We start from the raw sequence: 26,213 nt of genomic DNA on the forward strand, positions 1-26,213 counted from the left end.
TAGGTTAAAAAAGAAAAAGCAAAAAACTAATGGTGTGATGACAAATTTGAGTCTCATTTGCCACAAACCAAACTACAGATCAATCGTACAAGTATGAAAAATTTGTTCAGACATCCAAGATCTGCATTCTTCCTGAGCTGAGATTACCTGTTCTAATGCCAGAAGAAATAGTAAATAGATTACTTGCTTTGTGACTTAGCATAGAGACAAGAACCAGAATCATAGCATAAAAATAGAACTGTTTATTGTGTGAGTGCTTTGCATATGGATCACTGTGTGCCTTGATAGCAGTTAAATTTTTAATATGTCAACTTTTGTGCTGTGGGATTTAAATAGTTTTCCTCAGCATGAAACTGCACAATTTAGAGTTATAAAATTATGCTTTTAAGTATAGCTGGTTGTGTATCCTGCTGTAAACAGCAATTTTAGCATTGTGTTTAAAACACAAACTGTCTACAGTGAGTGAAAAATCCCACTTGTATTTACTAGTTATTAATAAACAAAACTTACAATAAATTACACGCACCTTATCTTGTTAGATACTGTAACTTTGTACCTAGACCATGTTTTAGCAGACAGTAGTTGAGAGAATTTTTTTCCTTCTACCTCACTGAATTTATGAACTGACCAATTCTGCCACTTTGTGGATAGCAGAAGGACATACAGGTTTTCTTGCCTGTGAGAGCAGGTGTTGATAGACATTGTTTGTGGGTTTTTGGTTGTGTTTTTTTTCTTACCCTTTCTGTTTATCAATATCACTGTTTCACTTCCAGCCTTTGAGGGCTGGCTTTTTTCCTTTTGCCATATGTGTTTTGGAGTAGGATTATAGCATAACTAACAGAAGGATTATAGATACGTGTCCAAACAGTACTTGAGAAGTTAAATATTTGAAGTCTTGCAAAGTCAATGATATATACCAAGTAGAAGTCTAATGTGCAACAAAACTAAGTTCATGCATAATTAAGTTGTTTACATTTTTTAAACTGGCTTTCTTCTTGAGAGTGAAAGGAAATGATCACTGAGTCTGCTTGCCATGATGGTGTCATATAAAGCCTTCTTTTACCTGGTGGGCTTAATGTTACTCAGTGGTGATCCACTAGATAATATAATTAGGAGTTTTATCTTGTTTCAAGAAGTTAGCAGGAGAAAATTAACTTTTTGACCGTTTGGATTTGCTGCAGATGTGAGTGTCTCTTTCATTCAAGATCAAATTCCTTTGAAAAACATTTTCTTGAGGCTGTGCATGCATGTAGAGTCCCATGTGTCAGTGCGGTTAATGGAACTGCACTTGCATCAGTTGCCTTCTACTGCCTTTAGCACTGAGGCAGAACTGAAGTGCTGCGTCCTATTACACTGACATTTCAGGTTGCTACGAAAAAGTTTTAAAAAAACTGTCTCTATTGTCCTGTTAGCTGTGTTCCTTGCAGACTGACTTTCACAGTGGTATGAGGCACATAATGGCCATCTGCCATGTTCCTGGTCTGAATTCGACCTCTAGTCTTTAAATCCTGCCTGTCTGACAGACTTTTCTCTGTCAGTGGTGGGCATAATTCTTCTGTCTCCCATGGGAAAGCTGCATCTCTGACATGGCCATTTTTTTAAGTTGTAGTGTGACTTCCCAGATGAAATGTTTAGCCTGAACTGCAAGTGACCCAAGTGTCTTCTGATGCCAGAGGTCTGGTTACTTTTTGAGTCATGTCAGATACACCAACAGTGCAGTGGTGGTGTGAATTCCTTCAGTATTGAAAAATTATCTTAAGTTTTCAAATCAGTTGCCTCAAGGCATGTGTGCATTGGTCTTTTGTCAGCGTTACAAGCAGTGAAACATCCCTTTTCTGTTAATGTTTAAATAAAAACGCAGAGACCCCTTCTGAGTGAAGTACAACTGAAACTTGAAAAGCCATCTTAAAACAGGGAGGTGAAATGTGACTCCATAAAGGAAGGAACATGTAAGCTGTGAAATATATTAGGAACACTGTATCTTAAAATGCAAATACTTGCAGCAACCTAAAAAACCCTCTGAAGTTGAGTCTTTTTCTGGAGAAGGATCTAAATGTCCCTAGTGTTGATCACATCAGTGGTGACAATTTTATTTCTGTTCTTGGCTCTTGCCTTCCCCATTACTCCATCTTGACACCACTAGTGTACACCACAACTTGGATACTGAACATAGGTACTTCTCAGCTGCCTTTAGAGGCAGCCCTTCAAGTGAACACATTTGGAGTGCCGTTATGGGATATAAACGGAATTGAAGTAACTGGTCCAGTTTCTATGATATACTGCATTTATCCACATGGTCTTTTGTGGGGGACAATTTGGGGATGTTGAAGAGGTGCCTTCTGCCCCCTCAGGCCTTTTTCATACAGGGTAGGTATTTTAAGCTTATTGCAGTTACCAGATCTGGAAGTAGATCCCTTACAGCAGTCTGGCAAAATCATAGCCACTGCTTGTTTCCATCAATATGTCATTCTGACATTGGTTCTTGATGTTTTATGCCCATTGAAGACTTGACAAGAGACCATGGACATGGAGTCTAGGCTAACATAAGAGTTAAACTTTTCAGCTTCTGAATTTTACATGGTGGCTATCTTATGCATGAAAGGTTGAAGATAGAGGTATGCAGAATACAACTGTGGTAGCTTAACACTTTTTAGGAATTTTTTATTCTGTGAATACAGTACTGGTCTGAGCAGCTAGTGTAATTACAGTAACTGCAGACCTATGATGATAGGCTGAGGTTCTAGAAACAGGTTTACTGACTTAAAAATAAAACCTGTTATCAGTGTTTGTCATTCATCAAAGTATTTGTCACTATGCTTTGTTGAAGCAGTGGAAAATTCTGAAGAATGTATAATACTTCATAACGCAGTAAACTAAGGAAAGGTAAAGATTAATTTAGGATTTCTGTTCTCATAATACACTCAAGATAACAGCCTGTCATTTTTACTTAATATCTCCCTTAAAAGCTTAATTCTTTGACTTACATATTTAATAAATTATATTCTTTGATATTTCTGTAATTAAATTCCTCTAGGGAGTACTATCACTTGCTGTAATAACTACTTTGATATACATTGTGAAACAACCACAATTAAGTTTTTTTTCTTAATCAACTTTGACAGATTATCAGAAAAGACACATGGTCTGCAGTTGAAGGAAGCTGTTTGTAAACCTGCTGAAAGGATTCTTAAAGACTCTCCTGTCACTGTTAATACTTTCGTATAAGCAACAGCACAAATTATGTTTTAAGTACAATAAGAACAAGAAATAATTTGTGAGGGTTCTTCTTTTATCAGTGTTTTTCACTGCTAGTGTACTGCTGGGTTTTCTGTATATAGTTTTGTTTTCATGAACTATTGGTTCAACTCAACAAATTCGTTTCACAGGAAAAGTTTCTTGTGGGGTGGGTTTTTTTTTTTTTTTGGAAGGGGGTGACAGGATAAGGAGTGGCTTTGCAAATATGTATGCAGTGAGGAGGAAGATTTTGTGCTTAGGGAAAAGTACAGCTACAGTAGAGTTTAGAACTACCCTGACTGTTTTGGGGTTGCATAACAGTACCTCATTTTAGCAGTGATGTTAGCATATATTAAAATCATACTGTAGATTTCAGATTAAAAAGAAAAAGCATTGCTTTTTTCTATAAAGGAATTTTTTTCTTTGCACAGGTATTGGGAAGTAAAATATTTGGAATGAAGTGCTGTGCACAATACTTGCATTATGTTAAAGGTTCAATCTGCTTCACAAAATGTACTATACTTACTGAGGTAGCTGAAATTGCCTTGGAGATAACGTGAGGAATCTGTTATGCCATGAAAGAGCTGCCTGCAAAAGCCTGCTTTCTGTGATGCCTGGCTCAGACAGTCGCTAGGCTGTCTCTTTAGATGCAAAAAAACTGGTCTATTTTTTACAGATGCTTCTGTTCTAGTATTTTGGGCAGAATGGCTTGATACAGAAGAAGAAGAGTTATGGTACTCTGCTTTTGGCTGATACATTGTTTTCAGGCAGTTGGGGTTTGTGTGCAAGAAAGACTGGCAAAAAATTGTTGAGTTGAATCTGTAGTCTTTTCGATCTGTTCCCAACAATTGATTGTATCTTCCACATTTATGTACATATCCATTTGTGGGTAGGGAGAGAGGGAGAAGAATGCTTGAGTTGTAGAAATGACCACTTCTGTAGGTCTTAAAATATATTATGGATGGAGTATATTATTCTAATCTTGTGGTGGCATAAAGATAGGTTTCTGAAAGAAAAATCTGCATTTTTCAGAAAAAAAATATATGCTGTCCTTGGCCAAGTGTTAAATAAGGAAGTATTGCTTCACCACCAAGAAGACTGGCCTTTTGTTTCCATCCTCCAAAACAAATTTGAATCCCTTTAATCCTCAGTCCAATTTTCAACAGAGCAAGCGAGGCCACCAAATGTAGCCTGTATGTTGACATGCTAGTATGTCATCGCTGGTCCTTCAGATGGTCAGAGCATCACTGAATTTTAGTTTTTAAGAAGGCTGTAACATTTCCAGTGTTGTTTAAATCTACATAGTTGAAGTGAATCCTTCATCAGTGAAGAGAGAGAAGCTCAGTACATGAGAAGCTCAGTGCATGTTGGAAACGTTATTCTGTAGGTTGCTAAAATAAATGCAGTTATCTGAAATTAATCACTTTAGACAAATATAACTGAATTTCTGAAAGTTGGAAGACATACTTTTTCTATTAAGAAAATAAAGAAATAGCCAATAATTATATTTGCAAATAGAGTAATATATACCACATTCAAGGTGAAATGGCAATTCTTTCATTATAGGAGGATCAGCATGACAAATTCCTTTTGGATTTAACTTGTCATCAGTTGTTCTGTGAAACATAAAAGCTCTATGAATATTTTTAGGTTATATAGAAATCATACAAGGGTTTTTTTTTTTCTGATTGTAGAAGACTGGTGAAAGCACTCTTTGAAGGATAAGGTTAAGAACCCTATTTTATATGTGCCTCTACTTAACAATTTTTGAAGTCTCTTCAACCTCCTGCCTTACAGTTTGTAAACATTTTTTGAAGTTCAATTCTAATTTACTCCTGGTGTGGAACCATTTCATTGCTTGCTAACTCATGACAAAATCTCACTTGCACAGAGGAGACAGTAAATGGAATATGGCTGCATATTCAATAAGAGTATCAAGAGTATTGAGGAGTTGGACACTTCTTTAAGTGTTACTATAGCAGTCAAAGTTGTAGCCTCAACTTAATATTTTTGCTCACCTTTAAATGATAGAAAATACATTGGTTTTTAGAATGAAAGTATTGGACAACTGTAATTGACAATATTAACTCACAGATCAAGACAGATAGGCCCATGACTCTGCTCCTGAATATTATTTCTGGCTGCTAGGCCACATTTTTAGATACAACTGATCGAGCTGCCAGCTACTTCTGGCATGTGGAGTCCTGGCACAAAAAGAAGCTGTAGTGTTGCAGAGTGCTGAGGGTTTTATGTTTTCATGCTGCATCTCTTTCCCCTTCCCCATGGCCTGCTTGTAGTGAGAGAGCTGTATTACTGGGCAGTAAGGTTTTGGGGCGTGCCAAGGAAGTGCATGTACAGATGTATGTGATTTAGCTTTCAATAAAATATTTGTTTCAAGGACACTGGGGAAACGCAAGTCTTTAACCTGTGGTGTTTGCAGATTACTGTGCTTTTTAAAACATTTAAAAATGTTACAACCTCTAAGTTCAATGAGTTGGAAGAGCATTTTAAATCTCATATATAGTCCTTTTTCTGTGAAGCATCAATGAAAAAAGTTAGTGTAGCCTTTTGGTTTAAATGTTCAAGCACAAGAAATCAAGTAAGTTAGAAAATGAAAGATTTGTTTGAGCAAACTACATTTCCTAACTGGAAGGAAATTAGTGATATAAAAAGTGGTACACTTTTGATTGAGGTAGTATTACTACAGAAGACTTTCTTTTTGAAACCTGTAATACAAATTAACATCTTTTCAGCCGTTACCATTTTTTTCATTGCTGCTGTTAGCATTTGCTGAAGTGTGTGTATACAGCATCTAAAGCAAAGGATCTAAAGCTGTTCTTTGCATAAATAATTATTAATGGACTTGTGAAGTGATGCATGGATTTGGCAAGAAGGGAGTGCACTGGGAGGAAACAAGAACAAAGCAATCTGTAAAGCTAAGGATTAGAGCTGACAGAACAAATTTCCATTGAATAATTATTATACCTTATCACTCAAACATTTCTGAAACCCCAAGTTTGATAGTCCAAGTAGTTTGGCAATTTCTTTCAGTCGTGGACCATGTCAGGTTAAAATGGTTTAGAGTTTACAGTTTCCAGACAGTTTCTAGACTCTAATTTCAAGTTAGTATTTCTGTTGTATAGAAGAATCAGGTACTTTAGAAGCTTTAGTTCCTACAGACATTATTTCATTACCAGTCTTGAAGAAAAACGGACAGGAACCAAGAGGACAGAAATAACCATGTTTTCAAATAATATTTGTGCTGAAGCTATGGTCAAAGAAGAGTTCTCTGCTGGTACAAACAGTCATTAGCATTTGGGTTCTGTTCAGGTACTTCCTTCTAGCAGAAAAGTGTAAGACAAAATTAAAACGCAGTTTAAGGAAAATAATAGCCTCAAATTTAAACTACTTTTAAAATTACTTTTATAATTGTTTAGGATTGGTTTTAGGTTGTTCTTTAGAGGATACTTTGAGTTACATGTAAACTTACATTTCTTAGGCTTTATTTTCTGCTTTTGTTTCCTCACTTGAAGCCTGCTTAATCTGCATAAACTAACTTCTAAAAATCCTTTGTTCTTGTAATTAGATATATTTTAAAGGGAGATTTATAGATTATAACATAGGAGAATTGTATTTTAAGTTTAAAATGACAGCAATCTTAAGCATATACATTCAGTATGATAATTTTCAAAGGTGGCTGTGTGATTTTTATCTGAATGACTAATAGTTTTAGAATACCTTAGTTTCTATTACTTGTTTAAGTTTTTACATTGTTTTCTTTCTTTTGCCGTGCACTGGCTTTGCTACTTTTCTCTACCTGTAACTTGTCTTATTTTTTCCTGTTTGCCTGTTTCCTTCTACCTTTTGACAATGTAGACCTCAAAGTGTAGGATATCTAAAAGACTTTAATTCCTTTTTTGGTCACTTTCTCTTTCAGGATAACATTTTGTCATCTGCCTTTCCAAAGTAAATGGCTATATGTGGGCACCGAAAGAGGAAACATTCACATTGTCAATGTGGAATCATTTACACTCTCAGGCTATGTCATCATGTGGAATAAAGCCATTGAACTGTGAGTTTAATCAAGTATTGTCTTTGGAGGGGAGGGAACAGAAGTGTCCTAGATGTTATTCACATCAGTTGCAGAAATGTCATTGTCACCTAGAGTGGCCTCCATATTAGTTCCACTACACCAAATACATGATCAAAGTACATAAATAATCACGTAAACAGTCCTAGTACATAAATAGTCACTTTTTATTCTCATAAATGTGAAGTGTTAATGTTAATATATATGTTCCTGCCTATAACACTATTTTATCATAGTGCCAGGAATAGACATAAAAATAAGCAAAATAGACAATATAAAAATAGACATAAAAATCATTATCTGTGATGACAAAGAACTAGAAAAATATGTTAAAACATGATGTGGCTGGTACTTGGGCAGGCATGTTACTTCTACAGTTCCAGGGTTAAAGCCCAAAGTATAAAAAGATGCATTGTAAGAGGGCTGATGCATGCTAAGTATAAAATTAGTGGCTGAAAATGTAAATTTAAATAAGCCTGTTCTGAGAGCAAAGTATATTTTACAGCTATTGTCATTGTTCCTCCTTCTTTAATAATAAATTTGTGTATGCAAGTAGTGTTTTGTGGGTGAAAACATACTTGTGTGCTGCTATTCCAGTGCTGTTATTTTGTTCTGGAATGTTATGTCTATCTTCAAAACATACATGAAGTCCAGCACTTGCCAAAGGCTGTTAAAGCAAACACAGGTCTTCATTAGTCCATCTTCTTCAACAGCAAGAAGTCAGCATAAAGTCTTAACTCTGTGTTGTTTTAACAACATGTAGTTTGGGCAGTTTGTGAATAATGGAAAGACCTGTCTTGCAACGTAAAAATAAACATTTTATCCAACTGTGTCAGTTCTGTAACAACAAACATTAAGATAGATATTATGAAGCTAATGGCAATTTTTTTCTGTGTTGTGAATAAGCAGTAAATAAGTCTTTCCTTCTTACAAAAACACAGAAACCAAGTGCCTAAAAATAGATGGAAAATGTTTATGGGCTTGAAGATAAAAGTGACTCCATGCTGAAATGTCAATAGGTTGCTCACATGGAGTCTATATCTGTAGAATCTGTATTGCAATAATTTTGAGATGCAGTTTTGAACAGGAAAATTTTTTAATTAAATGGAAATATTTCTTGTTTAGGTCGTCCAAATCTCACCCAGGACCAATTGTCCACATTAGTGACAATCCAATGGATGAAGGAAAGGTAGGATATGTTTAAAGACTATTCAATATGTTCATTTTCAAGCAAAACTTTTTTTTAAAGTATAGATACCACTGCTTTTTAAGGAAGGATTAAGTAGATGAGGACAATGTTGAAAGCATAAACAAATGCTAAATCAAGGTTTTAGGCTCTGAAATAACATGAAGCAAGTTACAGACATGACTTTAGGCTGCATTACTGAAACAACTGCATACATCTTGTAGTCCGAAACATTTGAAAACACAGCTGAAAGTGCTTAATTGCAAAAATTTTTGAAAACAAAAAGGGAACAACTTTACTTATGGTGGTAAAAACTAAGGTATTACCAGAAAAGCAGAATCATAACCTGTGTGCAGAGATAGTGGGATGGAAATTAAATAAATTCATAATGCTCTTTGGTGTTGCTATTTCACAGCTTCAAAATGTTTATTTATGTAGCATATTTATATAGAATACTGTGTACTTCATCTTTAGTTTAGCTAATCCAAGGCAGCAGTTCTTATGGGATTTGAGGTCTGACATATTCTCATTTTGCTAACTGCATCTAGTGATTATAATAAATTGCTTAAAACCTAACTGGCCTGTAGTACAACTAGATACTTCAGAAAAGTCAACTCAACTAAAGCTTGTAAATAAGAGCTATGTATTAGACTTGTCTTTTTCTTCTTTTGAGATAGTATTAACATAATAATCTTTTTATTTTGACGAAGTTTTACAGTACCCGTTCTTGAAGCCCTTGCAAGACAGTAATTTTTGTCCTGTGACATAGTAGCCACAAAGAACTTGATCTGTGAACTCAATGGTCATTAGTTCCTTCTGTATTACTAAAGTAAATCTACAGGTTTACTCTTTGCTTTGTCGCATCTTTGTCGCATCTGTCCCATCTGGCTCATGCCAGAACAATGTAGAACACATAACTTTAGTTCACAGTGAAGGGTCCATGAATTAAAAGAGAAAGCAAGAAGTTAAAATGTTAGTATGCCTTCTCTAGGTCACAGCACTTATTGTAGTACCAAATCATATTATATTTCTCACTTAAGTCATGGTTGCAAGACTAAGTCTGTGCTTCAGGTAACAGACCTCTTCTACAAGTCTTGGGATGGGATCACATGGCTCGCTCACTCTATGAAGGATCTTCAGCCTCTGTAGCTTATGTGTCCCATATAATTATTTAGTAAATCATAGTGGTTTACTGCAACTTTTCTTCAGATGCCTTGGTCTCTGATGGATAGTAAGCAGGAGGGGATTTCCTTAGTTTTGACAACAGGAATAAAGCAAAATATGAAAGAAGGATTTGAAAACAGCAGTCTTAAATGTATCTTTTCCAAAAGTGTGTAGACCCCTGACAAAAGTATGGTTATAACAGCCAGAGAGACCTTGATGCCACTTTAAACAGATTTTCATCAATGACTTCGCTGTAGAATAATCAGGTATAGTGATTGAGTAGATCAATGAATTAAATTCTGAATTATTATTTTTGTCAGTGTAATGTCTCAGAAATATCCTACAGTTTTGAGCTCCCATTTTTGAAGAATCTTCAGAGAGAAAATAATTTTGCTTACTACTATTCCACATATGCAGGAGAAATACTATTTTTTTGGTTTACTTGCTTTAAATTGACAACTTGGTGGATAAAACTGAAGAGAGGGAATGATACTGTTGTCTCAGCAGTGGTTTGAGCATTTTAATAACATGCTAGTTTTAAGCTTGTATCCTAGACATCTGAGGTTTCAGTATAGGTGGTTTTCATTGGGCTGAAGCTTACTGCCGTAAGTGCATAACTGATGGATTTCTCTGTAGAGTTAGGTTTGAATCGCATTCCAGAATCGTGAACCCTAGAATATGAATGCTATGAAGCTGTGGTAACTTCAGAAAAGACAAATTACTTTCTAGTTATACTTCTAGTGTATTCAACCCCACACTTAATTATTGTTAATTAAAGTTTAAGAATTACTGTCTTTTACAATCAGGCTATCAATCAGTGGTTTAGAATCTGACCTTATGCTCCTATTCTTTTTCATAAGAAAAATATTGCAGAAAAAAAACTGTGGAGTTGCAAGAACCTCCTGTGTACTCACTTTAAAAAATTTTGTTAACCTTCTAATCACTATGTTTTTTCTAATGTTTAAAGTTAAAACAGAAAAATTATAAAATATGGCTTATGATAAGCAAGGTGATTTAAAATAATAGTATACATGACACTGCATTGAGGAAAAAACCCTAATATTCACTTTTACTAGATCAGATGTATCTAATATTAGGGTATTTTAGTGCTGTATAGCACTGATATGGATCACATATTTGCTCTGTAAGCGGGTTGGAGATCCTCTGTTATTTTTCATACTGGAAATACACCTTGATAATCTTAATGTGCTGAAAAGGCTGTCTAGGCAAAAACCTCTAGGTACGGCCATAGACCATACTGATTTAGATCTCTATCCTTGACTACAATGACATGTGTGTGAAGGCAGTGTTTTCTAACTTGTAATACGAAGGACACTCCTCAAGGCTTTTCAGTTTGCTCACAGGAAATAGGCCGTTTCAACAGCGAGTAAATCCCGGCAGACAACTGCTACTTTTTTGTATGTCTGTTGTGGGGGGGAAAAAGAAGTGGGAGTGAAGGTGTGTCGTTTAACGCTAAGAGCTGATTCTCTGTAACAACATTGCTCAAAGGAAAGATCTCACAGTAGATCCAGCAACTATGAAAGACGAAGCTGCATTGCCGCCTTCTATAGAACAAGTGCCAAGACTGCTACTAATGTTTTGTATTGGCCTTTTTTTTTTCTTCATTAAGAGGACTGTCACTTAAGATAGGAGAGCAAAAAACTTAAGTACTCAACAGTGTGTTAGACTGATTTTTATGAGCAATTTGAATCTTTGCTCTCTGCAGAAATGGTTTAGTACTGCTTCTAGCAAAAAAGATTATTGGGAAAATTATCTTCTTTAATTTCTCTCTAGCTTTCCTCTTCTTAACAACTAATGTTCTTGGTGTTCCTTTAGCCAGTTATCTCAATTGTGATGGATATCTGGAGAAAGCTTATATTACATAGTTTCTTTATAGACAATGAACCGTTACCTAGAACTTCAGGAAGAATAGTGTGTTCTTACAGCTAATCTAAGCAGAACAAATTCTGGTGAGGAAAATGCACAACAAAAAGTTCTCTTTTCCAACCCCCCCATTTTCGCTCAGGAAGGAAGGAGTACACTTAAAATTTAATGATGGCCTTTCTGGAACTCAAAGAGATTTCCAAGGACTCTTTTGAAGAGTGCATTATTTTTTTCTAATTTTACACGAATGCCAGTTGTATTTGCTGAAAGTTTAGGAGAATGACAACAAGTACAAAGTAAACCTCCTCAACATTGAGGTCTTTGCTGTTTCTCACTAATTTTTGTCTTCATAACTACTTGTAGTTACTACATGCAGCATCTATTTGGGGCAGGAACTTACAGGCATTGCAAATGGTATTTTTTTTTATCCTTATAAAGACTTAATATATCTGCTTATTATTGCAGCTCCTGATTGGCTTTGAGTCTGGAACAGTGGTATTATGGGATCTGAAGTCAAAGAAGGCAGATTACAGATACACACATGATGAGGTAATGCAGATGAAAAATGTTACTATGAGGATGTCATTCACTATTCTAATACTGGTTATTTTTTCATTTTTTTCCCCTGCTGCTTTCACCAGTGGATCAGTAAATAGGTCTCTTTGAAATTGCAAGTACTTGAAGTTTTCTCTAAAATAGCTGTAGAGTCTGACTAATAGAAACTTCAGATTGAATAAGTTTTCACTGAGTTGAGGTTCATGAAGCAATGACTGGTGGCATGGATGGATTTCTTCACTGATTTCAGGGACTGGAGGGGAAAACTTTCAGATCTTTTTCTCTGTTATTGAGTAGTGTGATTTTTCACCTGTGTTAAGAGTTTGAGTCTTAAGTTGAAAAAAGATGGTTTAGCAATTTCTGTAATTTGGAATGTCACATATTCTGAGAAGTGGGAGCAGGGAGGGAGGGAAGAAACCAGGAAATAATCTCACTAGGACATTTCTATAAACACCTTTTGTAGTATAAAATCAAGGTTTGAAATAAAACTAGAGAAGGTTTAAAAATGGTGTTGAATGGCATTTCTTTCTTTAAAATTTGCTTCTTGAGAGAATGTAGGCTTTTTGAAAGACTGAGATCAAGAAAAATCATTCAACATAATATGCAAGTTGATGTATTTTATTTAACATAAAGTTAGTCTTGATTACATTTCATTGATTCTAAAATGTCTGTGTCATTGCTCAGTACCAGCTAGGCCTGTTTCTTGTATCACAGTGGGTGTTTTCCTTAGCTCTGCTCTGAACTTAAGGCAGGATTTAGGGGGGGGGGGGGGGTTTGTGGTGCTTCTGGCTCAGCACTCATGCTTGTGTGTGTTAGTTCTACCAATGAAGAGTTTCTTTGAAGGGGGAGTCTCTGAAGTAGTCTAAGCCTTAGATCATCAGAGCTGTATTAGAACATCAGAGCTGAATGAGGTTTCTTTGTTCAGAAATGTCTGTATAAGCCTCAAAGCATGTTATGTGAAGAGCAATTTTCTACCTTCCAGTTTCGTTGCATGCACCTAATTAATTCCCTCTGATGGTTTGTTTCATAAACTCACTTGTATCTCTGTCATCTTTTTCTAGTCTTACTCAAGTTTTTCCTATACCTCTTATTCTTCTTGCTCTAACTTTTTTCTAACCATTCTATTTTGTCTTTGTTTTATAAAAGAGAAACACAACAATATAGTGTATTCAAGATGTGGGCATGCTGGATTTATGATGTGGAATAATTATGTTTGATTTTGTTTTCTATCTCTCTTGATCTTGATACTGGATTAGCCTTCTGTGCTGCAAGCATTAAGCAGATACTTCCTTGGAACAACGTACTATAAAGCTAGTCTCATTCTTCAGTGTTAATTGTCAGCTCAAAGTCCATTGTGTTTTTGCATTGCTTCACATTTACATAATTGGACAGTTAAAAATTTTAAGTCTTTCTGCAGTTCTTCATTGGAATCCTCATTTCTACCTTGAATATGCTTTGGTGTTGTCAGCAGATTTATCACCTTAATATGCTTTGTTCTAATTTTCTGAGCTATTTATGAATAAACTGGGAGCACAGATCCCTGAGGGTCTCTGCCAATTACCTTCATCCATGAACTAATCAATTACTGTCAGCCTGTCTTTATTCTAGCTTGCTTTACTTCCTGATACCTTAACTGATTATTCATCTATTCAAGGATTTCTGTAAGGAAACTAACCTTTGAGAGATGTTCTTGAAAGACTCTGAAAATTGTGTAGACAGCTTAATTGGTGTTTCCATTAGCCACATGTTTGTTACCATTTTTGGAGGTTTGTTGGATATGATTTTCTTAAAAGTATGTTGATTTCCTGGTGTATATTATACTCATTCATATGTCAATTAACTCTGTTCTTTAATAAAGTTTTGTTGCAGTTTCTAGAAACTTACCCACTATGCTGCTTATTCTGTTATTCTTTGGATTTTGTGGTCAATTTGTTTAAAAACTGACTCCATACTTGTCATCTTCCTGATTTGAGGTTGCAAACAGCAGTGAGTAAGCAGTTCAGCAGTTTCATCTTTGATTTCCTTTAGGATTTATAAGTGAATACATCTAGTTGTTCAGGTTCTTTTTTATTGCAGAAGGGGTAACGAAATACCTCAGGACAGATCGTTTTGTAAAGAAATGTGCATTATCATATGCTGGGAATGGATAGGAATGTGAGAGTAAAAATTGAAGATCTATAGAGTGAACCTGATAAGTTTCACTGTTCTCATTAGTGAGAATCAACATAAGTAAAGTTGCTTAAAAAAATATTGGCCATTCAAGTCTTAAAAGTTGAAGTATACTTTTTCTGTGAGTTCAAATTGCCCTTTAAGAAAAACATCTTTTTAGAAAAAGAATTACTGTGTGCAGTAATAATTTGTTGGTTCTCATCCATTTAACACTGTACGACAAGGAATTTCTTCTTCAGTGGGCAAGTTATTTAGATCTAATCTTCTAAGGCAGAAAGCAGAATAGAGTAATGTTCCTTCTTGAATCTGGATTTGATACAGTTAGGCAGTCTCAAGTCCTTCTGGATTCTGTCCTGAATGACATAGAAACAAAATGATTGATTTTGTCTAACAGAATTGAAAAATGTGTTCCTTGAAAGGTGCCATTGCTGAGAGTGCTGTAATTGTTTCTGGACCAATGGCCTTGAGAGAAGATCCTATCAGATACAGAAAAGATAATGAATAGAAAGCTGCAGAAAGTGGATGAGTATATGTATGCTACCTACATCTGTCCTTCTTGTTTAGTGTGAGTCAGATGAGGTGGGGCTTCTGTATCTTTCTTTCATTTTATTCTTCAGTGCCTGTCTTGTATTTAGCTGCAAAAATAGAGAATCTCCTTCAGTTTGTCAGTGAAAGGAATATTCAACTCCATAATGTTATCTTTCTAATCATGTTATCAGTGCTGACTAACTAGTGGCCTATATAAATATACTGTTCTTGCTGTTTCTCAGCTAGCACAGTTTCACGTAAGTGAATGTAAGTGTTAAAAAATGCAGAAGAAACGGGGGGGGGGGGGGGGGGGTGTTTGGTGGTATTTTGGAAGAATAAAATGATATTGCCAAATAATAAGAACTTTGCTAGTTTAAACGAGCAGCTTTCTTAACAGAAAAGAGAAAAGCATTCTCACTTGCTTAATGCTGAAAGAGGTTGCTGTGGAGATGTGGGTAACTTTGAGTCTTAGACAAGTAACACCATAACTGATACTGTGAAAAATGCTGTCTGGCATTGTTGGAATTCTGATAATAAGGGAACCTGTTTATTCTAGTTGAATAACTTAGCAATTCAAATACTTAGCCAAAAAAGAAATGTCTATATATGTATAGTAAGCAAACAATTTCGGTGGCAGTCTAGTACAGTTGTTTAGATTTTAAAGTAGAATAGAAAATCAGAAACCAGGGAAATTGACTGAATTGAGCAGAACACAGGGAGAGTACAGATAACCAAGGTTTTGGGTAAGAGAAGAGTAACAAGTAGACAGTTCTAGGCAAAACTAATTTAATGTGTGTCCATTCTAAATTTGACTGCACCTTGATTTTTTTTTTTTTCTTTCTCCACATTTGAGACTGATATTAGTTTTGTTCTCTTAACATGTAATACTGACTTCAGAATTGAAAAACTTTGGTCAAGAAGATGCAACACAGTCTAATTTTTAAGATATGTAATAGAAGTAACCAAAGTATTTTTACAAGGACGTTGTAGCCAGGATGTAAGGCAATTCATAACTTTTAGAGGTACGTTTGCTCCTGAGTGGTTTTCTGGAATATCTTTTCTCATTGACTGGATCACTAAGACATCTGCTGCCTTTATAATGAAGGAGACTAAAAAATTGGCCATATTCATTCCTTATTTTGCTCCTTCTCCCGTATACCCCAATAACAAATAATTAGGGTGACATATAATTATTAAAGTATTGTAATGTCTTGCCCAGATGTTTATTGATAGCTTAGTCAAATCTGAGATTGTTGCCTCCCAAAATGGCAGTCTTACTCTGCCTCAGCAACATCTTTTCATAATTAGTGTTGGCTGCATGACAATACAGCAAGTCACAGTATAATTTTTCCCCTCTTCCTGTACACCCAAGAAAAGTATCAGTTGGAAAGACCTGTTGCACATGAAAACTTAAGGTTTGAGGAAAATCTTTAGATTTCCTGACAGTGTAGTGGTTTCCTTGCTCAAGAAAGTGCACACACAGAGTCTAGCAGTGGTGGAATAATGTCTTAACTCATGAGATCTCCTCTGCTTCTCGTAAGTGTGATGCAGAGCAGAGAAAACTCTCTGCCATTGAGTTTCCTGCTAGGAAACTTTGTAAACTTGGGTATTTCCGTGCCCAGAATCTTTCTAGCTCTTGTTTCTTGTTGATTTCCTGGTTCAGTGGCTTTGCCAGAGGCTTCTTTCATACAATGACTGTAAGGGCTGTATTCCATCCATGAACGTGTTTCACCTCTCCTCTCACAGGGGGTAATGCACGTGACATTCTGCCCTGTAGAAGCAGCAGGATTTTAAACCTCAGCATTTATGTCCTTAGTTCTCTGCTTGTTCTTGATGAGAGCTCTTCTGAGTGTGGAGTTTACAACCAATAAGAAGAGAGCAACTTAGTCCAATCTTGTCATGCTTTAGATCTGGTACAGAGCTGTTCATCAGACACAGGAAATGCTGTCTGGTCTCCCTTCTTTCTCCCTGACTGTACCATCTCAGACTGCTGAATCGTAGCAGGGGGAGTTGCAGAGGCATCTTGTTTGGTGAATCAGGCCTGCTAGTTAGCACTGGGGAAACGTTCTCTGTCTCTAACCCTGCTGAAAGCAAATAATTCTTTTGGTAGTGGTTAACTGTGTAGTCCCATCGATTTCATAAAATCCCATCACCAGTCATTGCAAAGGCGATGACTGATTCTGTCCTATTAGAAATTGCAGTGCTCTACCTGGAGTGTGAGCGTTTCTGCTGAGGGTTGCAGAACGGACATCAGCAGAGCTTGGTGCTACAGCACGGTTGCAGTTCTGCATGACATTGAGGCACAAGATGTAGCTATCAGGACCCTGGAGCTGGATCCTCTCCATCAGTTTTTCCTGTAACAGTGCTGTGAAACACACTTCTCTGCTTTGTTTGAGTAATGGTGGCTGTTAATGGGTGACTAGGTTTCACGATCAGGCATCATGAACAGGATGGCCCAGGCACATTGATACCATGAAGACTGTTTGCTAGAAAGTTTGCTATTGGATTAGGCACCTCCTCTCTCATCACTTTGCAGTTGATGTTGGTCTTAAAACGTGTAACTTGAGGGGCTGTATAGTCTGCTGCCATCATTTGATGCAACTATTTTTGACTCAAAACTTCAGATGTGTGAAGGGATCTAAATGTCATCCTTTATGATCTTCCTCTGCTAAGGAACAATGAGGGTCAAACTTCCTGCATGATCCGAGGTTTTTGGAAAGATATCTGTGCAATTTCCTCAGGGAAGAAGCTGAATCATGTTATACTTTTTTGTAGCTTCCTTCTTGGTTTCATTCCAGTTTACCTGACCTTTGGGAGACTTTCCTGAAGCAAATTCCCATGTTGTGGTGGGGCAGTCTCAATTTGTTGCCTGAAAGCTGGATCAGTGGAACCCTATCCATGCTTCCTTCCTGTCTGAATATGTGTGCCTGCCCAGAACCCTGCTCTGGTAGTTGCAGCACAGGAACACTAGGACCACTCATCCCAAGGGCAGGAATGCTTATGGAGTGGGCAACACCATCACCTAAAACCTTTGTAATCATATTTCTGTGTAACCATGGCTGGGGGAGGCAGCTCTCAGTCATGATTAGTATTAGTGCTGGTTGCTGGTTCTTCCCTCCACAACATTCTAGTTTGTAACAGGGAATTTAGAATTTGTTCTTCATTTTTCTATATTACAAATGAGATACTGAACTTTCAGTACTGTATGCTTTTTATTATAACAGTAATATGTTGCATGTTTAGAATTAATTAGAAGAATGCATAAATGTAACATTCTAACATTCTTTTTCAGAGAATTTGGAGTAAATTATCTGTGACATAAAGGGACTGCAGTTGTGAATGAACTTTTCTTTGAATGTTTCTTTGAAACACCTTTCCTCAAAACATCCTTTTTGTCTTGGGCAGGCTCAGTGGAAAAATAAGACTGTAAATTTTTTGCATCATTCTTAAGCCTTTTATGTTCAAACATTGGGGATTTAAAAAAAAGAAAGTTATGTGTTTCGTACATGGAATACAGTTTATACTGCAAATGTTTCCCATACTATATTTTCAGCCATGAAGGAAATAAAACAAATTTCTCAACTATTAGTTCTGTTTCTAGATTATTAAAATGCAACTTCTGAAAACTAAAACTAGTTTTTTAAAGTCCATTCTTCAAGTAGTATTTTGTTCTGATTTCAAGTAAGCTTTGATAGCATTAACTCAGAAAATGTATTACAGATTACTATTTTTAGGCTTAATGTTCTGGTACATGGCTGAGGGTAAGAGATTATTTGACAGCATTAAAAACATGTCAAAGTAGCCTGTGGAGTTAAGAGGAAGGAGGGGAAAAAAAAGGCAACCCTGATATGTGACTTGCCAGAAACCAAAGCATGTCAATACAGTCATTAGGCACTTGCACATTTCATTGCATCAAAACAATCTTCATGATATATTGCCACTTAAGTCCCAGTAGCTTCCTTTTGCAGCATTTTTTCCACTTTCTTAGTCTGTTGACAAGAGAGTTAGAATAGATACTCCCAAGTTACTGTGCTTGCTTTGAATATTTTGGTAAACCTGTAGAAAAGGAGTCAGTGTTGCCATCTGTTCAGGTTTACCAGGAAATACTGTCCATGTCCATGGAAATGGAGGATTATCATAAAACAGTGAAATCTGAATAGGCTATGGTAAACATTCTAGTTTGCAGAATAACTAATCTCATATCATGGACCTTACCAGTCATGCACAGTATATTTCAAGCTCAACTAGCACCAGGAAAGAGTAAGCATTGTGGTCCAACCCAAAGCATGATTAAAGGAATTCTCCATGATTCTGGTGCGTTCCAGTGGGAAAGTACGCAGAAACGTTTTGTCAGATATTCTGTTATACTTGAAAAGCAAGCAAGTAGGTGCATGTTTGTTTTTTTCTTAAAAGCCAGTTTACTGAGATTTTTTGTTTTCTGAGTTGTAGCAACTGTATTTGCAGTAGTCTAAACTTGGTATTAGAAAAATGGGTTAAAGTCTCTTTCAAAGAGGGGAAACAGCTTAAATTAATAGTTCTTGTGTTCGTGTCAAAGTATCAATACATTTCTCCATGTATCTTGTCTTGCAGGAAGATAGGATATGAAGAGTGGTCTCAAACCGTTCTGAAATCATATGCATATAATCAGCTATAGGGTTAAAATAAGTCTATAGGAACAAGTCTATAGGAATGGAAAAGGGATTTTTTGTATATGTATTTTATAAATTGAAACAGTTAAATCTCCTTGGTGGAAAAATACAATCAAAACTTCAGTCTTAAATTGTAATGTTGTAGTGAGAATTATTAATTTTTGTACCTCTTTAAAGAACCTAGATGTAATAGCAATTTCTAGGGATAATGACAAGCTATTGCATCAGTAAAAATGAATTTCATAAAATGTTTTTAAACAATCATTAATCTCTTTTTAAAAGCTAGTGATCTACTTAATGTATTTCTGTAGGACATTTGCATGTAAATGCTTTTAATTTTATTCCTCGGACTTTTTCAGTTTCTTGTTTGTGATTGCACTTAGCAGTCCTACAGTCTCCCTCAGGTAACTGTTGCAGTCATTGCAAGAATGTTTCCTTCTGAAAATCAGAAATGTTCACAGTCTTTGAAGGCGGTATAGCAGTCATTTTTCCACCCAGGATAATCCTTCTGTAACAGCTGGTGAAAGTGAGGCTTCCTTTGTGCTCATCCTGTCTCCACATAATACTCTCGGATGGTTAGTTTTTACATTTCTGGTTAAGCTTTGGCATATATAGGACAGCGCAGTCAATCATACTGGGTTTGTTATTCAAAAAAGTAAGATTTTATTCCCCCCCCCCTTGAAAATACATAAATGTCTTGGAAGTTTTGAAACAAACTTCCATAAAGTCCAGAACAGCTACCTTAACTTTGAATCAAAGTGAAGGGCGTGGTAGGAATACTTTTAATAAGAAGTCATTAGTTTTAAACATGGAATTTTAAAGATTTATTTAAAGTTGGTTATTTTTATAGAGCATTCTCAGTGTAAGTTCCTGTAAAGATTCCCTGTATTCAGTACATGTTTGTAAATGGAAAAATTCAGAATGTTAGTGAGGTCAGGACTTGTTACCTGTGCAGACAACTCCTCTTAAGGATATAAACACCTTGTGCCTTAAATATAGCAACAGTCCTCTGTGGTACTAGGACATGATCTTGTCATAAGGGATTACTGTCTGTTTGAGATCCCTATGACCAGTGATATATTCCACAAAAATATTTGAGATGCAGTTGAATCAGCACCAGCTGATTAAGCATATTGCTGCATTATGGTACTAAAAGGGTACTAGATAAAGTTTTAAATAAAGATAAGAATTATGATTAAAACATAGAGGGTTTTATTCTGGATCAGTAAGTTTTGTTTAAAATATTTGAAAAAATTTATTACCCCTAAGGGCTTTTTAGTGTCTAAGAAGCTATGTATAGATTTACAGCTTCAGTGGATTCTGTCTGATTTCTTTCTATCTTGGATGTTATGCTTTCCTTCAAATTCTAGCTCTAATATTAACCATGGAAAAAATGTCAAAACTTTTGCTCTTGAGTATTGGGAGTATTGAGTTTTGTTTTGGTGATAGAAGCTATTGATAGCAACCAACAAGTGCCACCTAAAGTTATTGTACTTTTTTCATTGTAACTGCCTTGCCACTGTAGATACATTAGCCTGTTGTATACCTAGAGGTTATGCTACAGCTAGTCTACAGGTCTGGTTTTATTTTTCAGGCTTACAAAAAGTTGCAGATTTTGTAATACCAGAGGATAGTGCTCTGTACCAAAGTTTATCATACTCAGCCCACAGAATTGTTAGATGGATTAATTTAAAAATACCTAAAACTTGTATTTTTGTTATGCTTTAAATAATATTTAGCTGTATTGCTAAATGTAACCACATGCTTTATAAAACTGGACAATAAATAGCCATAAAGCCAGAGGCCTCGTTATTCCGTTTCAGCTTTCTTTCCATCCCATCAGGTTCCTTGCAGAAATTAAGTGATAGCAGTCATCCTTCTCCTTTGTTCTCAGTTTATCAGATCTTTTTATGTTCTTAAGCATTAATGCTGTTTCAACAATAATGGATTGTTGCATTTCCTTCCTCTTGACCTTCTTTTTTTAAGAAAAGGAAAACGTGTTAATTTCTCAGAGTTATCCTTCCTTCTATAAAGCTTGCTTTCTTACTGGTTCTTAAGACCTATTTCTACATAAATGTATATCAAAAGCTGTTCTGTTTACACTATGGGCTGCCTACTGTTGTAGGTTGTTGTTGGTTAGACTCCACATCGGAAAGTACCTAAAACATACTTATTACATTGTATTGCTAGTCATAGTGTGTAGATAATTTGTTGGTGAAAAGAGCCTTTTGAAATGTAACCTTTGCTTTACAGAGTGTGCACTTTCAAACTTGCTGATCACTGTCTTTGGTACTACATGAGTATATGAAAACAAATTTTCAGTATTTGTGTAAAATTTGTTTTATAATACCTGCTTTTATTTACTAAATAAAAATTTATCTTAGAATGAGCAAGACTATTTCACTTTGACTCTAAGAGGCTTCATGTGAGATGTCTAGGTTTCTGAGCTACCTATGTGTAGATGTGATATTGGTACACTGAATCTGTCTTCTAACAAAATCTGTAGTGATTCCACACTATATAGGGAACAAGATTAAATTTCACTAACAAATACTAAATTTAGTTAATCTGTAATTTACAGATATCCAGATCTTCTTCTACTTTAGGTTGGAAAAGCTATTACTGGAAACATTCACGTAATGTAGTGATTTCCCTCTGTTTAATGACTGGATTCTCCCAATCATATTGCTGGAAACTGTCTTGTTTTTCTGTATAATTTCATGAAATGTGAAGATCTGATCTGTGTGTAATCTGTTTAGGCAAAGCTAGCTTAGATCTGTCTTGTGTGATATGCTCTTCACATAATAATTTACTGCCTAAGCTTTCATTGCTAGTTAGGATTCTCTACTACTCACACACCCGGGTTTCCTCAGAGGGAATCCCTAGGTACCTGAAGAGATGGAGTGAGTCTAAGCCCTGCTAACAGACAGAATGTCTGCTGAGGGTATCCACTCAGAAGATGGTATTGTACATAAAACCCATCAGCTTTCACATATTCAGGTCCTGCTTTTAGCTTTACCTAGAGTAATGTCTTTGCTATATGAACTAAACAAATCTACATTCTTAGTAATATCAAAGTTCCATACTTCTAGCAAGTAATATTTTCTTCTGCACCTTTTGGGGAGTAGAGAAACACTTTGGGTTTTCAATGTTGACATTTTCATGCTATATCAATATATACATTTCTATATAAAATTTCCTCAAACATCACCTAATGGTTTCATAATGTCTCCACGTATTAGTAGAGATGCTGGAAACAGAAATGGCACCAATGTCTTCTTGATAGTTAATCTCTTTGCCTTATTTGTACTCTCTGCTTGATTGTTTACTTTTTTCTGGCCTGAAGGCAGCAACTAAATTTCATTTAGCGTCTTTCTGCAGTAAGATTTCATGTGGCATGGTTTAATCATTCCATTCCTAATTTGATGACTATAAAGATGCTTCTGTATTTCTTGGAAATACTTACTAGTAGATACCTGCACAGATTTATTAGTAGATTCCTACACTTTCCTGTACCTTAAAACTGTCATTGTAACATTAGAATGCTTATTCATAATGTTTTCATCTTCATTCATAATTTCCAAAAAAAATCTTATCATTACTTCAATTCTCATTTTTACTTATGTTCTCAGCCCATGTTTGCTTCTTGTGCATAACCAGAGACATTTCAAAAGGCCATTTAAAATTTTGACTTAATAATCCCATCAAGTAGATGGGATTTCTCTCATTTCTTGTACGGATAATGCATTTTTCTCAAGAATAAAAAATTTTGGTTAGCAAAACTCAAATAAGTGCTTGTGGTTATTCTCTGCATGCTACCCATTGTTGAAAAAAAACCTGTAATACTACACTGAGGAGGATTTTTTTTTTTCCCCTCCTTAAAACATGTCACTACAATGAAGACTATTTCTGATGGATAATGTCTGAAAGAAGTAATTACAAATGGAAAACTTACCATGGGTAAATTAGGACATACTAAGAGCAGTATGATTTAATTAGTACTTTCTCTAATTTTCTGTTGCTGTCTAATGTCATGGAGGAAGGAGTAAAGGTAAAATGATACTTAGATACTCATCTTACATTTTTCTGCATTTTCTTTTTTTCTTGCATAGGCTATCCACTCTGTGGCTTGGCATCATGAAGGAAAACAATTTATTTGTAGTCACTCAGATGGTACCTTGACCATTTGGAATGTAAAATCTCCTACCAAACCATTCCAGACAATCACTCCACATGGTAAGATGAAAATGGATACACACTGTGTTTGATAGTGCTTAAAGCACAGAGAACTTAATTTTAATAGAAGTGTGTTTTGCAAAATCAAAATGCACTTGCAGTGCAAGTAAAAAACTTTCTCTGTCATAACAAATTCTGATAGATTTCATTAAAAATAAAGTCTTTATGAAATGAGTCCAAATCAGTGTGGTTTTGTCTAAATCTCTGAACTTTAAGCTTGCCTTTCATACAGTGGCATTGATCTCAAAATTAACTAATGCATATTTTGCAGGTCTTGCTTTTGCTTGACATTACAATCCCATATGTTGTTTAAAATACATATAAGAAAGCATCTGTTTCATGTATAAATGTGTAGATTACCATATAAATTCTTGGAAAGGCTTGTAACAGAGTAAGGCTAGCATCTGGTAAGATGTTCCCACTTCTGAGAAGTCTTGCATTAATGTTAATCTAGGAAATTAACATTACATGATGTTCTGTGAAATATGCTGCTGTTCTTCAAAAAAACTTCTATACAAATGCCAGGTTTATATGGTGTGCATGTGTCTAAGTTGTGTCTTAGGAATCTGAAGTAACTAAGTTGCTGTCAGTGTAACAGTGAGGGTAATCTATGAGGTTACAGCTGTAGTACAAGATGCTATACTTAAGCATTCTCTCGTTTAACTATCTGAGCCTTTACTGTGCTGGCTGTGGACTAGAGTGGGAAAAGGAAGCTGTGGACTTCTGTATGATCCTGTAGCAGTCAAAAATTAAAACCTGACTGCTACTGTAGTAGTAGAACTAGTTAGACAAGACTAACTTTATTTTAATATGTTTTGGCCTCTTTCAATACACATTTTTACTTTGATCTTGGGCTGAAAATTAAATTTTCTGCAGAACTTTATAGTTGCATCAGACCTTATCAATGTTCAGATAGAAAAGATGCATATTTACACCATACTCTTAATTTCTACTGATTTCATGGGAAATTCTATCTGTAGAAGCTTTATTTGCTGATAATGCACAGTAGAGAAAGAGCAGGCCTTCATGTTCAAGTATTAATCCTTAAGGATAACACACCGAATAAACCTCACTTTACTTGTAAGCTGACCAATTTTAATTGTGAAATGGTAGACATAAGATAAATTTTAAATATCCCAGTGTTAGTTAAAACAACTTTTTTGTGGGAGGATTATATTTTTGAAAACAAATATTCTACAACAGTTAAAAAAAAAAAAAAAAAACAAAACAAAGAAAATGCTGGGGAAAAAACAAAAAACTAAAGCTAAATATTCTAGCTTGGTGTATTGGGAGTTTTAATAAATCTTTAATATTATTCCAAGGCATACTGTTTAATTGTCAGAGGTGTTGAATATGTTTGTATGAATGTTCTACTTTGAAAGTTGTATAGTGAATTTCATAATTTGCCATCATGTTGTGAAACTGTAAGATTAATATAAGAAAATAATTAACTTTAGGAAAGCAGCTGAAGGATGGAAAGAAGCCAGAACCCTGCAAACCTATCCTTAAGGTGGAATATAAAACAACTAGAGCTGGGTAAGACTTGTTTTGTATGCAAAATTAACATATGTAAAATAAATGCAGCTGTCTGGGAATGTATGTTGTTGAGATACCATAGTTCAGTGCCATCAGGATATGTAAAACAGCTGAAATAGTTTCAGTAAATCAGATATTGCTGAATAAACTACAAACATATGTGAACAAATTACTATATACCAACCTTAACTTAGGTGGATAGTGCTAATGCATTATCTACATGCTTCTTCCATGCTACTAAACTCATGTATTTTTACTCAGTCTTTTGAGAATATTAAAGAAAAAAAGGCTGATAAACTACAGAAGACACTAAAGCACAGACCTGAAAAAACTGAACTCTGACAAATGCAGATACTCTAAATTCTGAATATGTGTTCCTCCCCCAAAAATGTTACTGACAGAAGCTGTTCTGGTAGAGTGCAGTAATTTATGCTGTGAATTGTGTCTAATTATGCACATTGAGAATGTAACAAAGCCATAATTGCAACAAGAGACTCAGTATCTTGAGGAGCATGTTTTGTTACCAAGACTGCAATTAGGATTGAAGGATTTCATGAACTGTGCTGAATTTCTTTTATTTATGGTTCTAAAGTGCTTTAAAGTGTTTGAGTAAAAAGTACAATATAAATATAAAATATTCATGGAAACCTGTTCAGCTATTTGCAAATGTTGATTTTTTTTTTCTTTAAATTTTCTTTTACTTTTGGGATGTTTATGTATTGTCTTCATTTGCTTTCCAGCCATTCAAATCTATAGAAGATTGTTACTTAATTGATGTAATACAGTTTTCTACTATATATTGGTACACCCATACGTATAATATCAATGGTTCTGTGTATTTTTATTGTTTGCTAAAAGTGAGATACATAGAAATTTAAGACTGGCTAATTCCCAGATGTATGCACATCTGTGATCAGTTGGAAAGCCATATTTTATTTGCAGCAGTCTACATCTGTCTGCATATTCCTTTCTCAACAGAAAT

At 35.4% G+C, this 26,213-nt stretch overlaps 1 protein-coding gene across 10 annotated transcripts in view; it reads left to right on the plus strand.

Annotated features, from left to right (window-relative positions):
- STXBP5 (syntaxin binding protein 5) overlaps positions 1–26,213 on the plus strand; it is a 109,428-nt gene that overhangs the window by 36,322 nt on the left and 46,893 nt on the right. For all 10 annotated transcript variants that reach the window (XM_074818703.1, XM_074818702.1, XM_074818705.1 and 7 more), the window contains exons 5-9: positions 7,172–7,306; positions 8,450–8,513; positions 12,024–12,107; positions 23,572–23,695; positions 25,153–25,231. In XM_074818703.1, the coding sequence (XP_074674804.1) occupies positions 7,172–7,306; positions 8,450–8,513; positions 12,024–12,107; positions 23,572–23,695; positions 25,153–25,231 (486 nt within the window). The remainder of the gene's footprint in view (positions 1–7,171; positions 7,307–8,449; positions 8,514–12,023; positions 12,108–23,571; positions 23,696–25,152; positions 25,232–26,213) is intronic.

The sequence above is a fragment of the Strix aluco genome, chromosome 3 (assembly GCF_031877795.1).
Source record: "Strix aluco isolate bStrAlu1 chromosome 3, bStrAlu1.hap1, whole genome shotgun sequence".
Lineage (NCBI taxonomy): Eukaryota > Metazoa > Chordata > Aves > Strigiformes > Strigidae > Strix > Strix aluco.